This window comes from Eleutherodactylus coqui, chromosome 6 (genome assembly GCF_035609145.1).
Source record: "Eleutherodactylus coqui strain aEleCoq1 chromosome 6, aEleCoq1.hap1, whole genome shotgun sequence".
Classification (NCBI taxonomy): domain Eukaryota; kingdom Metazoa; phylum Chordata; class Amphibia; order Anura; family Eleutherodactylidae; genus Eleutherodactylus; species Eleutherodactylus coqui.
The window spans coordinates 3,350,037-3,373,383 of NC_089842.1; the positions used below are offsets into that span (position 1 = coordinate 3,350,037).

Consider the following 23,347-nt stretch of genomic DNA (forward strand, 5'->3'; position numbering starts at 1 on the left):
TTTTGGGCTATTGTGTCAATTTAAAAACAGGTTTTTTTTGTACAGCACACATATAAATGAAGACTTTCACCCCAAAATGGATACCCCTGTTTGTCCCGTGTTCAGAAACATACCCCTTGTGGCCCTAATCTACTTACAGGACCCATGGCTAGGCCTATAATGGAAGGAGCACCCGTTGGATTTCAGGGTACAACAGAATAAATTCCAGGTCCCATCGCCCACTTATAGAGCCTTTGAGCGGCCAAAACGATAAAGAACCCCCTCAAATGACCCCATTTTGAAAACGAGACCCCTTAACAAATTCATCTAGGGGTGTACTGCGTATTTTGATCCCACAGTATTTGAATGAATCTAAGCAAAGCAGAAGGAAAAAGTCACGATTTTCAATTTTTTTGGCAATTTTTTAAATTTAAAAAGTTTTTTTGTACAGCGTACATAGGAATGAAGACGTTCACCCCAAAATGGATACCCCCGTTTGTCCCGTGTTCAGAAACATACCCATTGTGGCCCTCATCTACTTACAGGACACATGGCAAGGCCTATAAAGGAGGGAACACCCATTGGATTTCAGGGCACAACTGAAAAATTGACTCCCTAAAAATTCCCCCCCCCCCATCCGCGCCCTTTTTGGTGTTCGCAAATCTTAGATAAAAGTAATTATGTGAACTGTGTGGTATTTCCGAAGACAGGTGTAATTACGGAGGCTGGTTGGGATGGGTACATGGGGCAATAAAACCGGGTATCCCCTCTCCTCTCATGCTTTTTGGGGGGTATTTCTTGACCTTAGTGGCAGACATGGGGTGTGAAAAGTGGCGTTCCGTGAGTCTTCGTAAGCTTGATGAGGTGCGGCGGTCTCGCACAGAAGGCGCTCAACAAGCTGCTCCTGGAACTGCATGAAGGCGAGCGTTCCCGGGGCTTCTTGTAAAATACGTATTACAGGTAGCGGTCTGAATAACACCGGGCTCACACGGCCGGATGTGGAATCTGCTTGCGGAGGCCCGCAGCGGATCCCAGCTGTGAGCCAGGCTGTGACCCTGCGTACGGCCGTGTGATGTACTGCGCAAAACTGCGTACTTACATGGGCGGTCATGCGCAGTACCTTTTTTTTGTTTGTATTTCCCGCACCGTCGCTTAGCGATGACCCAGGTACCCGCAGCCCGTACACAACGTAGTTGTGTATGGGCTGCGGGTATATCCACGGCCATGGAGCACAATGAGCTCTATGCTGCGGATATCCCCAGTAAAATAGAACCTGCTGCGTTCTGTTTTCTGCGAGTGGATTACACAATTCCGACCTGCTAATGTGAGCGGAATTGTGTAATCCAATGCGATTGATCTGCGTAATACTGTGGATCAGACGCATGCGGAATCCGTAATTCCTATCCGGTTATGTGAGACCGACCTATGTTAGAGCGCTACTTTTTTATTACGTGACCAGGGACCGCTCAACGAGGCCACCCATCACTTCTCCAGGCTCTCGGCGACCGTTGGTCGCCGAGAGCAAGGGGATTTTAAGTTTCCTGGGCTCCCCGACTCCTGCACATGTGTCCGGAATTTTGCCGGCGGTCACATATGCAGAATCCGGGTAAATTCACGGAGGAGGATCGCGTCGGGGTTCAAATACGCAAGCCTCCGGTAAAAAGTTTCATCTCCTCTCATCGATCGCATCAGTGAGGGGAGATGAAACTTCAATTTTTTTTAAAACCTTTACGTGATCGCCATTATCCATTGTATGTAGCCGTGAAATCTCCAGGCTCTTGGCTACGTTTTGAAGCCAGGAGCAGGGAGAATTTCAATTATCCTGGCAATCCGCAGCTTTTGCACATGCGTCCGCCACTTTGGCGACGGGCGTGTGCGCAGAAGCTGGGGTAAGGTCCGCGGATAAATCTGGGGGCCTTATGTACGTACTTTCATCCTCCCTTATGGATATGATCCGTGAGGGGAAATGAAACGTACGCTTTTTAAACTTTTTTAAAACTTTTAAAAACTTTTTTAACTTTTTTTTAAAAACTTTTTTACACTTTTTTTTTTAACTTTACATGATCACTGTCATCCATTGGATGATTATCAGTTAGAGGGGTCTTCTGCCCGGACGCACAATACAGGAATGTCCTTCATACCGTACATGCAGATACTTGGCAGATGAGGCCAACAAGCTCAGCAGGAATTATGTCTTATTCTTTGTGCTGCATGCTGCGAGCAGGAATACTAAAGGACTGCATTGGTGTCCGACACCCGCCCACAACAAAGGACACCCACCCACAACAAAGGACACCCGCCCACAACAGTTGACACCCGCCCACAACAGTTGACACCCGCCCACAACAGCCGACACCCCCCCACAACAGCCAACAGCCGGCCACAACAGCCGACACCCCCCCCACAACAGCCAACAGCCGGCCACAACAGTTGTCATCCACCCACAACAGCCGATACCTGCCCACAACAGTTGACACCCGCCCACAACAGCCGACAGCCGGCCACAACAGTTGTCATCCACCCACAACAGCCGATACCTGCCCACAACAGCCGACACCCGACAACAACAGCCAGTACCTGCCCACAACAGTTGACACCCTACTACAACAGCGGACACCCACCCACAACAAAGGACACCCGCCCACAACAGCCGACACCCGGCCACAACAGTTGTCATCCACCCACAACAGCCGATACCTGCCCACAACAGTTGACACCCGCCCACAACAGCGGACACCCGCCCACAACAGCCGACACCCGCCCACAACAGCGGACACCCACCCACAACAGCCGACACCCGCCCACAACAGCCGACACCCGCCCACAACAGCCGACACCCCCCACAACAGCCGACACCCCCCCACAACAGTTGTCATCCCCCCACAACAGCCGATACCTGCCCACAACAGCCGACACCCCCCCACAACAGCCGACACCCCCCCACAACAGCCGACACCCCCCCCACAACAGCCGACACCCCCCCCCCCCACAACAGCCGACACCCCCCCACAACAGGCGACACCCCCCCACAACAGCCGACACCCCCCTACAACAGCCAACAGCTGGCCACAACAGTTGTCATCCACCCACAACAGCCGATACCTGCCCATAACAGTTGACACCCTACTACAACAGCGGACACCCGGCCACAACAGAGATAATTCTGAACCCAGCTGTTAACCATTTAAATTCTGTTGTGAATTTTGACAGCAACATTTAAACATCCTGAATGGGATTGAAATGCCCCAAACAGTCCCCTCATGATGAGAGTGGGAGGTGCTGCTTGGGTGTCATGGCAGCCTTGTATAGGTCCTCTGGACGGCTATCAATGATTGCCTATTAACCCCTTCCAATCCACTGTCTGACATCTAAAGACATTCTGATTGAAGGCTGTACAGCTCCAATGTCAGAAGACGTCCGGCAAGGTATTCTTACTGTATATTACTGGCCGCTATGTTGTTGGGGGCCTCTCTAGCATGTCTCATACCACAGTACTGGCTCTAGCCAGCAGATGGTGCTATTGTATAAAGGTAGCAAGAGAAAACCCCCTAGGAAACCCTGAATCCAAAATTGGATTGCAAAGGGTTAAGACATGCCTATTGCAGGGCTTAATAGAATGCTTGTGAAAATACTGTTTTAACAATCAAACAATCACAAGTTAAAATATAAAAATTGATATTGCTGCTTTTTCAAAAACCCAAATCATAAGAAAAAAAAATCACATCATTAATTCCACATGGGGAACGCCGTCAGAGAAAAATGCGCAATACCAGAAGTGCTCTTTAGATCTTGGGTCAGGAATAAAAACCTATCAAAAAGCTATATATAGCCCAAAATGGTGCAAATAAAAACTACAGGCCACCTCCTAAAGACGAGCCCTCGCACATCTGCATCGACGGAAAAGTGTAAGTTATGGCGGGCAAAAAATGGCGACAGAAAGTATTTTTAAAGGTATTTTATTTAAATTATTTTAAGTATAATACATAAAAAAGGATATTAATTGGAATCATCATAATAGTACCGACGCGCAGAATAAAGATAACTCGTCATTTACTCTACCGTGAATCCCACAAAATTTGGCGCAATTGCATTTTCCTTTCTCTTTCATCCCACTTAGACATTTTTAAAAGTTTTCCAATACATTACCGTAAATGGCGCCACTGCGGATACAACGTGTCCCACAAACAACAAGCGGATACAACGTGTCCCACACACAACAAGCGGATACAACGTGTCTCACACACAACAAGCGGATACAACGTGTCTCACACACAACAAGCGGATACAACGTGTCCCACACACAACAAGCGGATACAACGTGTCCCACACACAACAAGCGGATACAACGTGTCCCACACACATCAAGCGGATACAACGTGTCCCACACACAACAAGCGGATACAACGTGTCCCACACACAACAAGCGGATACAACGTGTCCCACAAACCACAAGCGGATACGTGTCCCACACACAACAAGCGGATACAACGTGTCCCACACACAACAAGCGGATACAACGTGTCCCACAAACAACAAGCAGATACAACGTGTCCCACAAACAACAAGCAGATACAACATATCCCACACACAACAAGCGGATACAACGTGTCCCACACACAACAAGCGGATACAACGTGTCCCACACACAACAAGCGGATACAACGTGTCCCACACACAACAAGCGGATACAACGTGTCCCACACACAACAAGCGGATACAACGTGTCCCACACACAACAAGCGGATACAACGTGTCCCACACACAACAAGCGGATACAACGTGTCCCACACACAACAAGCGGATACAACGTGTCCCACAAACAACAAGCAGATACAACGTGTCCCACAAACAACAAGCAGATACAACATATCCCACACACAACAAGCGGATACAACGTGTCCCACACACAACAAGCGGATACAACGTGTCCCACACACAACAAGCGGATACAACGTGTCCCACACACAACAAGCGGATACAACGTGTCCCACACACAACAAGCGGATACAACGTGTCCCACACACAACAAGCGGATACAACGTGTCCCACAAACAACAAGCGGATACAACGTGTCCCACAAACAACAAGCGGATACAACGTGTCCCACACACAACAAGCGGATACAACGTGTCCCACACACAACAAGCGGATACAACGTGTCCCACACACAACAAGCGGATACAACGTGTCCCACACACAACAAGCGTATACAACGTGTCCCACACACAACAAGCGGATACAACGTGTCCCACACACAACAAGCGGATACAACGTGTCCCACACACAACAAGCGGATACAACGTGTCCCACACACAACAAGCGGATACAACGTGTCCCACACACAACAAGCGGATACAACGTGTCCCACACACAACAAGCGGATACAACGTGTCCCACAAACAACAAGCGGATACAACGTGTCCCACAAACAACAAGCGGATACAACGTGTCCCACACACAACAAGCGGATACAACGTGTCCCACACACAACAAGCGGATACAACGTGTCCCACACACAACAAGCGGATACAACGTGTCCCACACACAACAAGCGGATACAACGTGTCCCACACACAACAAGCGGATACAACGTGTCCCACACACAACAAGCGGATACAACGTGTCCCACACACAACAAGCGGATACAACGTGTCCCACACACAACAAGCGGATACAACGTGTCCCACAAACAACAAGCGGATACAACGTGTCCCACAAACAACAAGCGGATACAACGTGTCCCACAAACAACAAGCAAATACAGCATATCCCACACACAACAAGCGGATACAACGTGTCCCACACACAACAAGCGGATACAACGTGTCCCACACACAACAAGCGGATACAACGTGTCCCACACACAACAAGCGGATACAACGTGTCCCACACACAACAAGCGGATACAACGTGTCCCACACACAACAAGCGGATACAACGTGTCCCACACACAACAAGCGGATACAACGTGTCCCACACACAACAAGCGGATACAACGTGTCCCACACACAACAAGCGGATACAACGTGTCCCACACACAACAAGCGGATACAACGTGTCCCACACACAACAAGCGGATACAACGTGTCCCACACACAACAAGCGGATACAACGTGTCCCACACACAACAAGCGGATACAACGTGTCCCACACACAACAAGCGGATACAACGTGTCCCACACACAACAAGCGGATACAACGTGTCCCACAAACAACAAGCGGATACAACGTGTCCCACACACAACAAGCGGATACAACGTGTCCCACACACAACAAGCGGATACAACGTGTCCCACACACAACAAGCGGATACAACGTGTCCCACACACAACAAGCGGATACAACGTGTCCCACACACAACAAGCGGATACAACGTGTCCCACACACAACAAGCGGATACAACGTGTCCCACACACAACAAGCCCTAATGCAGCTACATTGCTGGAAAAATAAGAAAGTTAGGATTTTTTGAAAGTGGGGAGCAAAAAGAGAAAATGAAAACCACAATAAGGGGTCCGCAGCGAAAACGGGGTAAAGACCGGAAACCCCTTTAGGAAAACCTAGTGCAAGAAGAGGGGATATTACATACCTGCCACTATTAGTAATCACGTCGGGACACGTTGGCCAAACTTACCAATTCGGATAGAGTGGGGGCTACCGGTGGTCTTCATCAGCAACAGCAAGAGAAGCACCAGAGGCGCCAAGACACGGAGCATTTTACACAAATCGTCATGAAGCCCTCTGGTGATGCGGGCGCTCCATAAATACCTGCAAAGAAGAAAGGAGGGATGATGAACACTGCGGCACGCCAGATTTATGACCCAGATGGAAAGAACATTCCTCATACTCTAGCAATGAAACCTCAGAAACAACCAGGCAGCAGAAACGGCGAGGTCAGGCGAGGAAGGGACGGAGGTGTGCAACGACGCCCCCCCCCCCCCCCAACGGGGTGAGCAAGAGGGGAACTTTTACATTCTCAACTAATAATAGAACTTATTCAAAATCTCCTATCACAAAGCATCCCATCAGTGCTGCGGCCAATAACGCACGGCCAGGGCCGCCAGACCGAGCGCGGCAGAGGGGAAATGAGGGATTTCTATTAAAAGGTCACTCTGGGAAACACATTTTTAATCACTTCTGTCACCTGATGGCCTGTCACACTCTGGTGGTCTCCTCTGTATATTGAAGTCACTTCCCTGCAGTGCAGCTTCCTGTCTGATACTTATCAGGCACTATGCTGAGGCTGAGGCTTTCAGTTTCACATCTATCCCATGATTAGCTAGAGGCTGTACCATTTCTGCCTGCTGGAGGACAGCTTAATCTTCATTACCTTCTATTTCACCTAAATAATCTACAACTCATAAGTATACACTCAGGAAGATGAGCAGTGACCTCCTCTATTATACCTGTGTGATCATCATCAGTAACTGTGATAGGAGGGTCTGTGCCCCCTCTAGGCAGTTTCTGTGGTGGATCCATGTAACAGCATCACACAGGCTGAGAAACTGACTAGTAAATGAACACATAACCCCAAGTAGATCTGAGCTGGCCAGAACTGAGATCACATGACCGTCTGAGGAGGAAGTTTCAGATAACCGACTTATAGTGGGGGCGAGCCGCATCGGCAATGAACAAGACATCTCGGCAGAGGGGCCCTTTAGCTGCCAAAGTGAAGGCGCGGCGCCATTTTCTTATGTTGCTTTTTTTGCATATTGGATTAAAAGATCTAATAGAAAAATGGACCTTCTGCTGAGCGAGAAGCGCGGACAAGGGGGCGTTTACTAAGAACTGCCGCAAAAAATGGCGTCCGGTGCATGCGGCAAATTCATTATACATTTTACACATCAAACACATTTTTGAAAAGCGCGCCGAGTATCATGCGGCAGCGGCGAGGTGGCCGACAGAAGAGAAGCGTCTAACCTGCCCAGCAAACTGCGCCAAAAAGACCCTGCGGCCGCCGCGACTGATAACTGCTGCACTTGGCACCAATTTTTCAGACTATGAGGGAACTAAAACGCAGAGGCGCCGATACGCTTGGGATGGCCCGTGAGCCGGGTGTTTTTGGACTATTCATACTCCGCACTATTACACCAGATTGAAAAAAAGGCAGCATGATGGGTGCGGCCCGATCCCCCGGCACGCGGTATTAACGCGCGACAATCCTGATAGTGGAAACGGAACCATTGAAGAAGCTTCACAACAAAGGCGAGGGTTACAGGTCAGCACAAATGTCCATCTGCAACAGAGATGGGCGGCTGGCAGGCGGGCGGCGCCGCGGGCGCTCAGGTGTTTCTCTCTTCCCATTGCCGTGAGTCTCGTCCGTAGGACAGATCGGCTCGCTGCACGCAATGAGGTTTGCAGATCTGGGTCAGGTTTTACCAAGTTTCAGTCACACGGGGCAGAAAATATCTGCGAGCCTCTGCAGCCGAACGAGGGCCTCCTCAGATGGGCGCGTGCGCAACTACACTCGCCGCTGTGCAGCGTATTGGCGCATGAGGCAGTCAGAGCGCTTCAAATTCCACACTATTGCGCGCGGGCAAAGAAAAATAAAAGCGGGCAGAAGGTCCGGCCGTGTCTTTTCTCACACGTAGTATTAACGCGCCAGAATCCTGCTAGACCGAAACCATGGAGGTCAGCGGTTTTGTTTTTCGTCACGCGCTGCACTGAGAGTAGAACCAATTCAGTGGGTTTGTTCCAATAAGCGTGTTTGCGCTCGCTGTTGGTGCGTGCACAAAAAAATAGGTCCTGCTCTACCATAAAAGTCCATGGCTGGTGCGAAAATGTGCAAGTGGAAGGTGCGACTGCGCAAAACACAGGTAGACGTGCACAGCGGACCTTAATAGGCTTAAATAGCCATTAAACCCGCGGACAGGGTGTGGCCTGCGCTCAGTAACGTGCGCCGATGCGAGCAGCACGCTGACTCTGGCCCTCCTCAAACCTTGTTCCTCCGCAATAAGGCTGCTGCGAGCGCGGTAGACGCTTGTGTGGAGCCGCACGTATGCTGCAGGATTTCACCTTTTCAAATGTGGGAAGCAATCTGCATCAGGACAAGAACCCCGGGGGAAGAACTCTGCCCACCCGACCGCATACCTGACCACGTCCCCGGTGGCCATGAGAGTGCTGCACCTCGAATGTGAATGACCCCTAATCCATCCACTTCCAGGGGAGACGGCCGAACGCACCAGTTTCCTTCCGTCTCCCAATGGTGGCGCTCTCCCCTGTACACCAGGACTCCATTCCCTTGGGGCATTGGGGGTGCACTGTTCTCGTGATCGCTGGGGGTCCCTGAGATTGGGCATTCATTACGATCTGGATCCCCTCGACCCCCTTTGTTTCCAAATAACTGAATACCAGATGGAACTCGTGTACCTTCTGTAACTTTCGTATTGTTTGAGTTCCCATGAGCCTCGGCAGCGTTACGGAATATACTGGCGCTATACAAATAAAGATTATTACCTATCCCACCAATTCATGCCGAAGGGTCCCATTCATTAGAGATCCCAACACAAGGTAGAACGCTATCCGGAAAGCCAGGGGTACGTAACGGCCGGGCGTGGCGAGTTCAGTTTAAGGTGGCGTGTGCGGCCAGCATCTACATAGCGGAATATTCCCTCAGGGGACCCCATCCTGACCGCCTCACATAAATACGGAGGGTGTAGTTATATGAGGAGTCACCTCCGCTCCCGATAGCCATCTGTTTCTGATAGCCATGGGCAATTGGCTCCGGTCACGACAATTAACCATTAAGATGCTGCGGTCATAGCTGACCAAATGTCTAAGCAGCCAGACGGAGGGGGTGTTTTGGCGGCCCACCAGGCATCCCGCGTGCACTGACTGCATGTGATAGAGGGAGACACAAATGGCTGGACCAAACCCAAAATGCAGATGGGGCTCAACCTAAATAGAAAAGCCTTGGAAAAAGCCAGGTGAGCGCTCCGCTAAGGGGGTCAAAACAAGTGTGCTGAGAAATAAACGAGCTTGTGTGAGGGCACGGCCCCCCAGAGCCAGTCAGCCGGTGGAGACAGCATTATGTAGAGACCAGCAGTAAAGCCTTTCTTCCTGGCCTGCGGGGCGTCGGGTCTAGTGACTGCTCCCCAGAGACGCCATGCATGATTGCTTATCAAGCCCGATCTGTGGCCTCTGGCAGGGCTTAATAGGCAACACAGTGATCACATGATCAAGTCACCTACGGGGGCTGCCAAAAAAAAAATGTAAAAAATATAAAGGTATCAGAAGGTAAAAAACGTTTCCAACTTTTCTTATAACTCATAAAAGTAAAAATAAACCTAATTGTTGTCATCACATCCGGACATCGAGGAGCCATTAAATAACACTTTATTTATACATCTTTTAAAAACTGACAAAATGCCAGAATTAGGGGGGGGGGGGAGGAGATTGTTACCCCTGCTGACCCAAAACATGAATACAAGGTGATCAACAACATGTATGTAAAAACTACAGCTCATTCCGTAAAAAGCGGCTCCATCAACGAAAGAATAAAAACCTTCTGTGGCGACACAAAGCAGGAAAAAATCTGCTTCCAACTAATAATAATTACCTTTCGACAGGTAAAATCAAAAAAGCTCCGTCTCTCAGAAAGCAGAGGTGAAAATCAACGAAAGAGATTCCAATAAAGCCGGTGCCGATCGCCGGGCGCGCCGCCGCAGCTCGCTGTACTCCGGAAATAGTCTTTTAATAGGCTTTGGCCTTGAAAATAAAAAATAAAGCGGAGGAACAATAGCGAGATACATATTCATCTGAGCCGGGAAGACAAAGCACCTTGGCAGAGCGGCTCCAGATGATAATGGACCGGCTTAGAATGGCGATCAGTGCGCTCGCCTCCGGTAATCAGCCAGAGCAGATGCGCAGCTAAAATCTACAATATAACTTAAAATGCCTTTTTTGAAGCTGGCAGCATAACAGGCAGGCGGTGCCAGAGAAGAGCAGACGGCGCCGCTCTGGGCAGCGTGGAGAAACCATAAACGTCAATCACAGAGGGGCTCCGGGTGACCATTCTTGAAGAGAACCAGCAGGGGTGTAACTACCGTGGATGCAGGCGGCGCCGTACATCCCAGCTCTTCCCCTGACTTGAATAAGTTGAGTCGGAGTTGTCCAACCATTCCCAACACTCTACATGGTTCCAATCCAGCCAAAGAAAACGGGGAGGTCAAGAGTGGGTGCTAGAGCCACAACAGCCGTTTATTACAAGAAGATAGAGGAACTACTTAGATAGCGATGACCATCCAACATTAAGAAATTGTACCTAAAGTTGTACATAACCAACACTTACAAACATACAACACTGAGAACACCTTGACACCAGCGGACGTCCTTGGAGCTGTGACTCTGGTGGCACTCTGTATACGACTCTTACCTGCAGCCGTGACCTGGGAAGGAGGCACCAACAAGACCACCTGCAGATGCAATCAGTGACCACCTCATGTAGCTCCAGAAGGATAACACCCTACAGGAGCCCCCAACATCCAGCCAGAGAAAGAAACCACTGCACATTAATTTGGGGACTGTATAGCCATTATGTATCCTTCCCTACCAAATTTAACCACCGAAGTCAAAGACTGCCCCCAGCTGCCATGACGAAGACAATACAACTTCATTGCCCACTGCACCTAACTGCCCCCTATGGGAAACTAACGCCTACCGACCACAGTCTGCATAAGGATAGCCAAAATGGCCATGGCAGGGGAGGTACGGGTGGAGAAAAAGACAGACAACATGGCGGGAAAGGGCTTAACTGGCTGCCTACATGGGAAGAACCATTCTATCTGCAGGGCTTATATCATAAACACTTGCCCCCCCCCTGTCACCATTGGCCACTGATCCCTCTATGCCCTCCCTCCTAGCACAGTCATGGCGGCCTCCCCTGCACTGTGTCCAGGCGGTATAAGCTCATCTATATCAGAAGACTAGCACTATAAGTGAAGCATGATAGTTGGGGGCTCTGTTACAGATTTTGCCCTGGTGCCCAGCAGCTGAATACCAGGCTGTGAGAGGGGGCATAGCATCTGTGGTGCTGGAAGAGCGCGCTCATGCCGTAGTTGTACAGCTGAGCCAACAACCCGGGTGTAGGCAGGGACCCGGTCCGGAAATAGAAATAACCATGAGGCACATAAAACATCTTGCAGAGAGAGTTGCTGCTGGAACCTGACAGCATTTTGTGTCTTGGACAATTCTGAAACATCATGCAGAGAAAGAAGAGCCGGCTCCTCGTGGGCGGGACTGGCATGAAGCCGACAGCACGAAGCACCCTATAGCGCCTCCCTTTATGGCTGCAAGGTACTCAGCCCATTGGGCGGTATGGAGGTTATATTGTGACTGCCGCCTGAATTGGTTCCTGTATAAGACACTTAGGAGGGGTAAACAGCAGATGGGACTCCGGCCGCGGGTCGGCACTATCTGTGATTTCATGTAAAATAAGATGAACTTGTTAACGCACTTATATTGCACAAACATTAGATAAAAAACCTACTTCAATGCGTTTCACTCCACTACCCGACCTTTCATCCAGCCACCTGACAGAGGGCCGCTACTAGCCCCAAACATGTAGAAATAAGCCTTCTATTGATCCCCAAATGTGACTGTTATCACCTGTCTATAGAACCGACAATAAAAGTCTGAACAGTGGGGGTCTCAACTGAGACCCCCACCAATCCCAAGAACAAGAGTCCTGTGTTCCCCTCTTCTCACCACTGTGGGCTCCCTGCACCCCCTGCAGTGAGGAGGAGACAGAATGGAGTGGGGGTTGATCATGTGCGATGCGGATTCATTCATCTTCAATGGGACTGCCGGAGATGCCAAGCACTCGTACTCAGGTATTTCCACCCCTATCGAAATGAATAGAATAGCACCATGAGCAGCGTCCGAGGAGCGGGCCCTCAGCCTAGGAGACAGTGGGGTAGAGTTTAGGGCTTGTCACAGGGCTCTACCATCTCCCATCCTGAGGGTAGCACAGGACCTGTCCAATTAACTGAGAGCAGGCTTTGCAAAGGGGTAACCCAATACGTGGTCTAACTTGGCGGTTGGTTGCCACGAGTGACGCCACCTTCCTTCCTCTGCAGTGAATCCAGGCGATAGAATAAAGGGTCCACATTCACAGGGAATGACTAACTAGCAAAGCCGGGAACGGTCGGCGCTGCCTCTTTACTGGAAAAACGTAGGTACAGTTCCAGACAAGTAGACTTCACACCAGCAGGAGAACAGTGCAGAAAATCACAGGGTGATGCGACAGGGAGAAAATCACAGGTGCCCAGAGGAGTCTACAGTCCCAGTTATCTATAGGGCTCTGGTCCCGGCACAAACTCCTTTCAAACTCTCCAGCTCTCTGCCGGAGGGCAATCACGTTGGCAGGCACTCTACATTGCAGTGGAGTTTCCACTCACTCCTTCTCTCTCTCTGTATCCCTGCACATGGGTGGGAATTCCCGCAGAATGTCCGCCATTAGAAAATGCAATCCTATGCCCACAGCCGCAATTTGTCTGCGTGAAAACACGCGCGCAAAACGAATCGTGGCGTTCTATCTCTATCCAGGCCTCGTGTGTGGGATTGCTCGCCTGAGCTGAACTTTTCGGACTCTAGTGAAGCCCACCTGTAGATTGGGATGGGACTTGGGGGTGTGGCCACTCTTCTCCCTTCGCATCACTAGCCGGGACCAGGAGCGGGCTGCTGTGTCGCTGCAGTGAGCGGGTGTGTGCTGCTCCTCCCTGGGCACAAGCAGAGTTTCTGCCCTAGGGGCTGTTTGGAGGTTGTCCCTGTGGACTCACATAATAGAGGGGCCACCCCTGGAGGAGCCCGTCCGGTGGGATCTGTTTAGAGACACGCTTAATTGCTGCCCTATGGAGTTTGTGAACTTATCCGAATTACTGAGGAAATAGACTTTCTTCTGCTATTGTACCCCACGAGGGGCTTGTTGCTTGTTCTGTTTTTCGGCCGGATCGGCCCAAGTTAAACTGTTTGTAAATACAAGTTGTGGGCATTTCTTCAGCGATCCTGCTGGGTTCTACTTCTAAGGGGGCCCTACAATGAGGTAAAGTATCACCGCATACCTCATGTTAGGTGGCACAGCCATGACAGCCTAGTTACCCTGCTGCCCCGAAACACGAGAACAAGGTACGATGACCCCTACTTGTAAATCTAGCCTGATGCAGACTGCAATAAGTGACTCTGTAGCTCCCTCCACATCGGTGAGTGTGGCCTCAGTCCCAGCCACGGTTACAGGGAACCCCGCACCTTCCTTTGGGCCCAGCGCCCCTTCATCAGCTCCGAAGCGCAGGTGGAGCTTGTTCTAGTCTGTTCTCTCATACCTCTCTTGCAAGACCCAGTCTTCCAGGACTTTGCCCGCTCCTCACTATGTAAGGAGGGTAGACTTTGCACCCCTTCACCTTACCTTGCATGGTATTTGTATTACATGCAAGGTAAGGTGAAGGGGTGTCGACCTGGCGACATCCACGAGGGACTGGTGGACTATTCTAACGCAGCGCCTGCCGGTGCTTAAAGCCGCTGCTATCGTCAGAGTGCTGGGTTGTCTAGAACCTCCTGGAATGGCCTTGGCCTGCGAGGCCCCTTCTGCATGCTACCGCTGATTTGTGTTCCTACTCCTGCCCAGCGCTCGGCCTCCGGCAGGCAACAATACTAAGGGGGAAACTTACATCGACAGACTGCAAATTTGTTGCTATGCTTTCTAACACACTGTGCGCCCCAGCGGCTCCTGGGGGGACCTTTAATGAAGCTCTACTTGTTATATGCATGGAATTGGTGCCAAGACGATTATTAACGGATCCGACGATGAGCAGACGAAGCCTGAGCTAGAGGAACCCAGATTCCCCGGCCTGTCCATGGATACTGTTGAGGTCGGCTACTGGAAGCCCAGTCTGGACCATTCCTACCAGCACCACCCATGCAGAGCCCCCATTGCCATTACCAGGCTCCCCGGGGCCCACCATGCCCAGCTGGTACCGATGCAAGAACATCCCCCAACAGTTAGAACTAGACAAAAGTTAGAGAAACCGGGCACTGCAATCAAACTCAACACAAAGTTAGGCCCTTGTTATAGCGCTGCTCCCGCGCTCCACCCCCAGTCCATGGGATCCCTGTGTAACAGAACCGCCACAGAACAGTATAAACAGCGTATAACCAGCGGCGATACAAACACCACGGAACCGTAGAGGACAAAGAAGTGGTCTGCTCCCCGGGAGCCTCGCGGGGTCATTCCACTTCTCTACAAGGTTTAGTCGCATTCCTTATTTTCCCAAAGTGATAAAACTTTACTTAGCAATTTAACGGCACACATAATCCATGACATCCGAGTAATTCTGGAGCTACAGCGCTGGTTAAAACGTACAGATAGGAACATCATAAACTGTATGGAGCCCCATAAAAGAATGCGCAGTATAACCGCGTGCACACGAGCGGATAACGGCTCCATTTAATTTGGCGTAATTTGGCATCCATAGAGCTCAATGAGGCTCTGCTGCCTCCTTATGCTTCCAATGACATGATTGATGCAGATCTGACAGCCAACAGTTGTGCCGTCGCATATAAAATGCGATCTCGTAGTCAGATCTCTCCCCAGTGTAGCCTTAGTGCTGAGGGGTGAGCTGTATGTGGCGCTATACACGTCCGATGACCCAGGGGATTGGACGCCATGTTGCTACATTTCTTCTTCCATTAGTGCATAAAGCCCTTCTGTATTGTGGATTTGATACAATATTGTCAGGTCCTCCACAACATGGATGGAACAGATGGAGCGCAGATTACCGGCGTACAACATAATGACTACAAGCCGCATCGGGATGTTTCCATCGCTACTGTTAGCCTATTCTCCATCTGGTTAAAGGAAATCTATTATCAGGACACGACCTATTGTCTAAAGGGATGGCCAACGTGCGCAGCCTGCCCGAGAGTGCGGGACCTGCGGGGGAATGTAGCACTGCCCAGTAATACCAGGAGGGCACGAGGTACACCAGAACCTCTTTGTTCTGGGTCAAACAGGGTCTCGAGCATGGCTGGCCTTGGCTATATGCAAACCGCTCCCTAAAGTCTGCCCGGCCAGATGATCCCTGCCATTGCATCTTGTAGAGCTACATGAATCATCATCCTTCTGGCTCTGTCTCCTCCCTTCTGACGTTCCAAGTGCCACTATCAGCCCATTGATGTCCCCGCAACACGATTGCTTAGTTTTCTCTGTATTTATGTTTTGAGCTTGGTTCTGGTGCTGTGTTTATAGTATGAGCTTGGTTCCAGTATAGTATTTATGTTCTGAACTGGGTTGTGGTGCTGTATTTATATTATGAACTTAGTTCCAGTACAGTATTTATGTTATGAGCTTGGTTCTGGTGTTGTATCTATGTACTGAGCTTAGTTCTGGTGCTGTATTTATGTACTGAGCTTAGTTCTGGTGCTGTATTTATGTACTGAGCTTAGTTCTGGTGCTGTATTTATGTACTGAGCTTAGTTCTGGTGCTGTATTTATGTACTGAGCTTAGTTCTAGTGCTGTATTTATGTACTGAGCTTGGTTCTGGTGTTGTATCTATGTACTGAGCTTAGTTCTGGTGCAGTATTTATGTTATGAGCTTGGTTGTGGTGCTATATTTATTTACTAACCTTGGTTCTGGTGTTGTATCAATATACTGAGGTTGGTTTGTGCTGTATCCATATACTGAGCTTGGTTCTGGTGCTGTATTTATGTATTGTGCTTTGGTTCTTGTTCTTTATTTAGTTTCGATATTTTATTTGTTTTTTGCAACATTTCACTGTATTTATTTATTGTTATTTTTTTCACTATGATATTATATATGTGTTCGCTGCATACAGATCGCAGTAATCCAATGCTAAGAGCCCATGAGATCTCTGATCTGTGATCTGTATGCACAGAAATGCAGGGAGGAGGCAAAGCACATCTTCTCTGCATGTCTCCAAGCCCGAACTGCACAGGGAACCCCTGTGATGTCACTAGTGATGTCACAGGGTTCCCTAGCTACTGCCAGAATGTGGGAGCGCTCTGTATGCGCCTTGGGCTGAGGGTTATTTATTAGCTCAGTTCCCCGTGTCTCTATGGGATGAGCCTCGTCGTTCCGATGACGTTGGATGCAGACACTGTTCGCTCATCAGCCTGTTAATTCATGTAATGTGGTCAGGAAGGCGTTAACATACCAATGGTGGTATTCTGATTTGGGTCTCTTTTAAAAGGGGTGGTAGGGGTGGCCCCTGAGGATCCGGGGGCCCATGGCTGTCCAAGCTGTGCCTATTATATTCCACCACTAGTGGAAATGTGCCACTGCAAAAACCAAACTACTGTATACTCACCTCACCTGTGCCGCTCCTCCTGTCCCCTGCAGTCCGTGCCGCAGGTCTCAGCTTGCTTCTGAGTAGGCCGATGACATGACATGCACAGGACCTTGTGGGGCATTATTATTAAACAGGGCCATGAGGGGTAATGGGGCATTATTACATCCCCCCCATTCCCATCCGGGCCGGAGGCTCAAGTCAGACTGCAAACCTGGCATAAAATCCCAGCCTAACCATCACAGGTGCTGCCCCCTTGTGTCCAGGAACATGTCCGCCGCCACGCCAGATACTGGACAGACCTTGTTATAGTGAATGGGTCTGCCCGGCGCCGTGCGTGCCCGGTATATGCTGGACTTTAGTTTTTACCTGCTTCGTTCTAAGAGGGGATAGCCGTTGGCGGAGGTGTGAGCGTCCTCCGGACAGTTGTTTCCTCCAGAAGGTAGGGCAGGACTTCATCGCCGTACAACAGGCGCCTCGCAGTCGGTTCGCGCTCAGTCCTTTTTTCTGCACTCTCAACAGATGGCGGTTACTTTGTGAGCGAAACAATCCGCTCGCAGCCGCATAAACGCGTGCAGATAAATGATGTTTACTGCGGTGCAACAGGTCGCGCCTCTTCTCGTCCTCCAAACCTCCGTGTCATTTTTTTCCTGATGGGTTTGTTTGACCTGCAGCAGCTGCTCCAGAATCAGCGAGCTGCGGAAGCGTGGACGGCGCGCAGCTGATGCCGAGCTCATCACATCCAGTAATTGATCATGTTTAATGGGGAGAGATCAGCCAGCGTGGCGTGGTTATCAGACGCACACCGGGGAATTTACTGCCGCGCACCGGCGTAGGGGCCGTGTCGGCGCTCGCTCAATCGTGGCCAATTTCTTTACTGTTAAACTAAAATTACACCTTTCACTGTTTTTAATCGTCTCAGCAAACATTTCCTTTCTCTCAGAAGGCGCTTCCTGACATCCCGCTAACACAGCGCCCGAGAGGAGGGGGTTCACATTCTACAAGACTTCAGTAAAAGGTTTGTCTGGTCGCATCGGGCATCAGATGCCTGAATTGTGGGCGACATGGCCAGGGTGATACAATGTAGCTCGCTGCTCCTACAGATCAGCTGTCTGTACAATTGTATTCCTCATAGTGGAGCTTCTCTTCATCGTGTCATTCCTCTGTTATTCATCCTGTCAATTTATGAATCCATGGACAACTGGGCGTTACCAGTTTAGGAGTATCATTATACAGTTAAACTGTCCAATCAGAGCCAACACTGTGGCGAAACTTGAAGCTGCTGGGCCCCAGTGCAAAATCTGGAACTGGGCCCCAATTATGAAGCTTCTTTGATTGGATTGGTTTGCAATATGGGGAATAGAGACTTTATGGGCCCCCTAGGGCTTCTGGGCCCAGGTATGACCGCACCCTCTGCACCTCCTATTCGTACGCCCATGCTAAGACATGTCAGAAAAGGTTGACAGGTCCTCTTTAAATTGAACGTCGCTTTTCTAAATAATCTACTGTGTGAGAAAATGAGGAATAGCAATATATCTGGTCATTATAAGACTTGCATCTTGCATTTTTCCATGTGTAGGCAGTAGGCACTATATCTAATTATTGTCTTCCTTAAGCGAGCAGGTGTAGACTGCTGCTATGACGTCTCCATACACTGTACACATAGGAGAGCAGGATCTCTTCTCTATCTCTGAGCTGGTGGGTGTAGACTGCTGCTATGATGTCTCCATACACTGTATACATAGGAGAGCAGGATCTCTTCTCTATCTCTGAGCTGGTGGGTGTAGACTGCTGCTATGATGTCTCCATACACTGTATACATAGGAGAGCAGGATCTCTTCTCTATCTCTGAGCTGGTGGGTGTAGACTGCTGCTATGACGTCTCCATACACTGCACACATAAGAGAGCAGGATCTCTTCTATATCTCTGAGCTGGTGGGTGTAGACTGCTGCTATGATGTCTCCATACACTGTACACATAGGGGAGCAGGATCTCTTCTCTATCTCTGAGCTGGTGGGTGTAGACTGCTGCTATGATGTCTCCATACACTGTATACATAGGAGAGCAGGATCTCTTCTCTATCTCTGAGCTGGTGGGTGTAGTCTGCTACTATGATGTCTTCATACACTGTACACATAGGAGAGCAGGATCTCTTCTCTTTCTCTGAGCTGGTGGGTGTAGACTGCTGCTATGATGTCTCCATACACTGTACACACAGGAGAGCAGGATCTCTTTATCTCTGAGCTGGTGGGTGTAGACTGCTGCTATGACGTCTCCATACACTGTATACATAGGAGAGCAGGATCTCTTCTCTGTCTCTGAGCTGGTGGGTGTAGACTGCTGCTATGACGTCTCCATACACTGTACATATAGGAGAGCAGGATCTCTTCTCTATATCTGAGCGGGTGGGTGTAGACTGCTGCTATGATGTCTCCATACACTGTACACATAGGGAGCAGGATCTCTTCTCTATCACTGAGCTGGTGGGTGTAGACTGCTGCTATGATGTCTCCATGCACTGTACACATAGGAGAGCAGGATCTCTTCTCTATCTCTGAGCTGGTGGGTGCAAAATACTGCTATGATGTCTCCATACACTGTACATATAGGAGAGCAGGATCTCTTCCCTATCTCTGAGCTGCTGGGTGTAGACGGCTGCCACAATGTATCCATACACTGTACACATAGGAGAGCAGGATCTCTTCTCTATCTCTGAGCTGGTGGGTGTAGACTGCTGCTATGATGTCTCCATACACTGTGCACATAAGAGAGCAGGATCTCTCCTCTATCTCTGAGCTGGTGGGTGTAGACTGCCGCTATGATGTCTCCATACACTGTACACATAGGGAGCAGGATCTCTTCTCTTTCTCTGAGCTGGTGGGTGTAGACTGCTGCTATGATGTCTCCATACACTGTACACATAGGGAGCAGGATCTCTTCTCTATCTCTGAGCTGGTGGGTGTAGACTGCCGCTATGATGTCTCCATACACTGTACACATAGGGAGCAGGATCTCTTCTCCATCTCTGAGCTGGTTGGTGTAGACTGCTGCTATGATGTCTCCATACACTGTACACATAGGAGAGCAGGACCTCTTCTCTACCTTCTGAGCTGGTGGGTGTAGACTGCTGCTATGGTGTCTCCATACACTGTACACATAGGAGAGCAGGATCTCTTCTCTTTCTCTGAGCTGGTGGGTGTAGACTGCTGCTATGATGTCTCCATACACTGTACACATAGGAGAGCATGATCTCTTCTCTCTCTCTGAGCTGGTGGGTGTAGACTGCCGCTATGATGTCTCCATACACTGTACACACAGGAGAGCAGGATCTCTTCTCTATCTCTGAGCTGGTGGGTGTAGACTGCTGCTATGATGTCTCCATACACTGTACACATAGGAGAGCAGGATCTCTTCTCTATCTCTGAGCTGGTGGGTGCAAAATACTGCTATGATGTCTCCATACACTGTACATATAGGAGAGCAGGATCTCTTCCCTATCTCTGAGCTGCTGGGTGTAGACGGCTGCCACAATGTATCCATACACTGTACACATAGGAGAGCAGGATCTCTTCTCTATCTCTGAGCTGGTTGGTGTAGACTGCCGCTATGATGTCTCCATACACTGTACACACAGGAGAGCAGGATCTCTTCTCTATCTCTGAGCTGGTGGGTGTAGACTGCTGCTATGATGTCTCCATACACTGTACACATAGGAGAGCAGGATCTCTTCTCTATCTCTGAGCTGGTGGGTGCAAAATACTGCTATGATGTCTCCATACACTGTACATATAGGAGAGCAGGATCTCTTCCCTATCTCTGAGCTGCTGGGTGTAGACGGCTGCCACAATGTATCCATACACTGTACACATAGGAGAGCAGGATCTCTTCTCTATCTCTGAGCTGGTTGGTGTAGACTGCTGCTATGATGTCTCTATACACTGTACACATAAGAGAGCAGGATCTCTCCTCCATCTCTGAGCTGGTGGGTGTAGACTGCTGCTATGATATCTCCATACACTGTACACATAGCAGAGCAGAATCTCTTCTGTATCTCTGAGCTGGTGGGTGTAGACTGCTGCTATGATATCTCCATACACTGTACACATAGGAGAGCAGGATCTCTTCTCCATCTCTGAGCTGGTGGGTGTAGACTGCCGCTATGATGTCTCCATACACTGTACACACAGGAGAGCAGGATCTCTTTATCTCTGAGCTGGTTGGTGTAGACTGCTGCTATGATGTCTCTATACACTGTACACATAAGAGAGCAGGATCTCTCCTCCATCTCTGAGCTGGTGGGTGTAGACTGCTGCTATGATATCTCCATACACTGTACACATAGGAGAGCAGGATCTCTTCTGTATCTCTGAGCTGGTGGGTGTAGACTGCTGCTATGATATCTCCATACACTGTACACATAGGAGAGCAGGGTCTCTTCTCTATCTCTGAGCTGGTGGGTGTAGACTGCTGCTATGATGTCTCCATACACTGTAAACATAGGAGAGCAGGATCTCTTCTCCATCTCTGAGCTGGTGGGTGTAGACTGCTGCTATGATGTCTCCATACACTGTACACATAGGAGAGCAGGATCTCTTCTCTATCTCTGAGCTGGTTGGTGTAGACTGCTGCAGTGTGATGTGATTTTGAAAAATGTCACTCATGTGTATTCAAAAGAATGGGGTTCATATGCGTGTGAGATTTGTGCACCTTGCAACGCACAAATTTTGTGAAAGAATCTCGCCCGTGTGTCAAAACATGCAAATAATAAGCAAAAACAGCAAATAGCATGAAATGTAAAATCCGGGACCTTAGTGATTCATCCACATTAACTGACGATAACATTAGTAAATGGCGTCTTTTCACCCTCCTGTCTGCCGGCTCGTGCTGCGCAGTACTTTTATGTCTGTGCATACAGAAAAGAGCAGTTACAGCTGCCGTCATCTCCGCCGTAGTAGGAAACAGCCGCGATCAGATGTAAATAGAAGCATATCTACAGGGGCTGCGCCGGCTGCTCCTACACAACAGGTCCGCACACGCCGTAACACTAGTGGTGCCTGAACAGATGGTTCTGACTCAGGTCTCCTGCATTTGGGATCCGCTGTGCGGATGACGCGCCTTCACTCATCTGCAGATCCTAGCAGGCACACAAACCTATCAGCGAGGCTTCACACCCAGCAGATTATTGGAAGTGATTCCAGCAGTACGGAGAAGCAGAAGACCTTCCTGTATACCTTCCCGTATACTTCGCGCTCTCTGTGAACCTCTTCTGGCTTTTTCTCCAAAAACTAAAAAGTCCCTCATGAACAACTACCTAAATAGCACTCGCCCCGAAAGAGATGACCCTGATCACCCACTTCACCTAGAAGCCCCTACCCTGCACAGTAAGAAGAAAGAGACCCAGTGACTGATATATGAGCCCCCTCTGGATAGGCCATCAGTAGTTGATGGATGGGGGTCCTCCACTCAGGAGGAAGTCAGAGTGTTGGCTTCACTCCCATTGAAATCAACGGGAGCGCCACTTCCTGCCCAGGACAGGATGTCAGTAACAGACGGGGGGTAGCAGTGCGGCGCTCCTATTGACTATAATGGAAGTGAAGCCGGTGGTCCGAATCCATCACAGCAGGCTAAATGATCAGTTAATGCTGAGGGTCCCGAGTGGCGGACCCCCGTCCATCAACTACTGATGGTATAGGATAGGTCATCAATTTAAAAGAGCCCAGACAACCCCTTTAAATTCAGCAGACACAATAAAAGTAAACTGAAGATCCGGGCAAAAGATTCAACTAATCCCAAGTAAATCCACAAGAAAAGGACAAAATAGTTTTTGGTGTTTTGTTTTCAGATTTGTCCTGCTTTGTATGATTGTCTATTTAAAGGGGCAGCAATCATTATTATTATCCCTATTAGGATTGCCCCCCCCCCTTTTTTCTTTCCTTTTTTCTCTTTTTTAGCTATTTCCTTGTGATTATGTTGTTTTTTGCCCAAATACATCTTCTTTTTCCATTTATTTTGAGTGGTTTATTTAAGGGGGCAGATGGCACCTCTATCAGGGATCGGGCACCTCTATC

At 49.4% G+C, this 23,347-nt stretch overlaps 1 protein-coding gene across 2 annotated transcripts in view; it reads right to left on the minus strand.

Annotated features, from left to right (window-relative positions):
• Window positions 1-23,347, minus strand: part of GRIK4 (glutamate ionotropic receptor kainate type subunit 4) — a 299,033-nt gene that overhangs the window by 137,222 nt on the left and 138,464 nt on the right. For both annotated transcript variants that reach the window (XM_066606079.1, XM_066606078.1), the window contains exon 2: window positions 6,614-6,747. In XM_066606079.1, coding sequence (XP_066462176.1) covers window positions 6,614-6,695 — 82 coding nt within the window. In that variant the 5' untranslated portion in view covers window positions 6,696-6,747. The remainder of the gene's footprint in view (window positions 1-6,613; window positions 6,748-23,347) is intronic.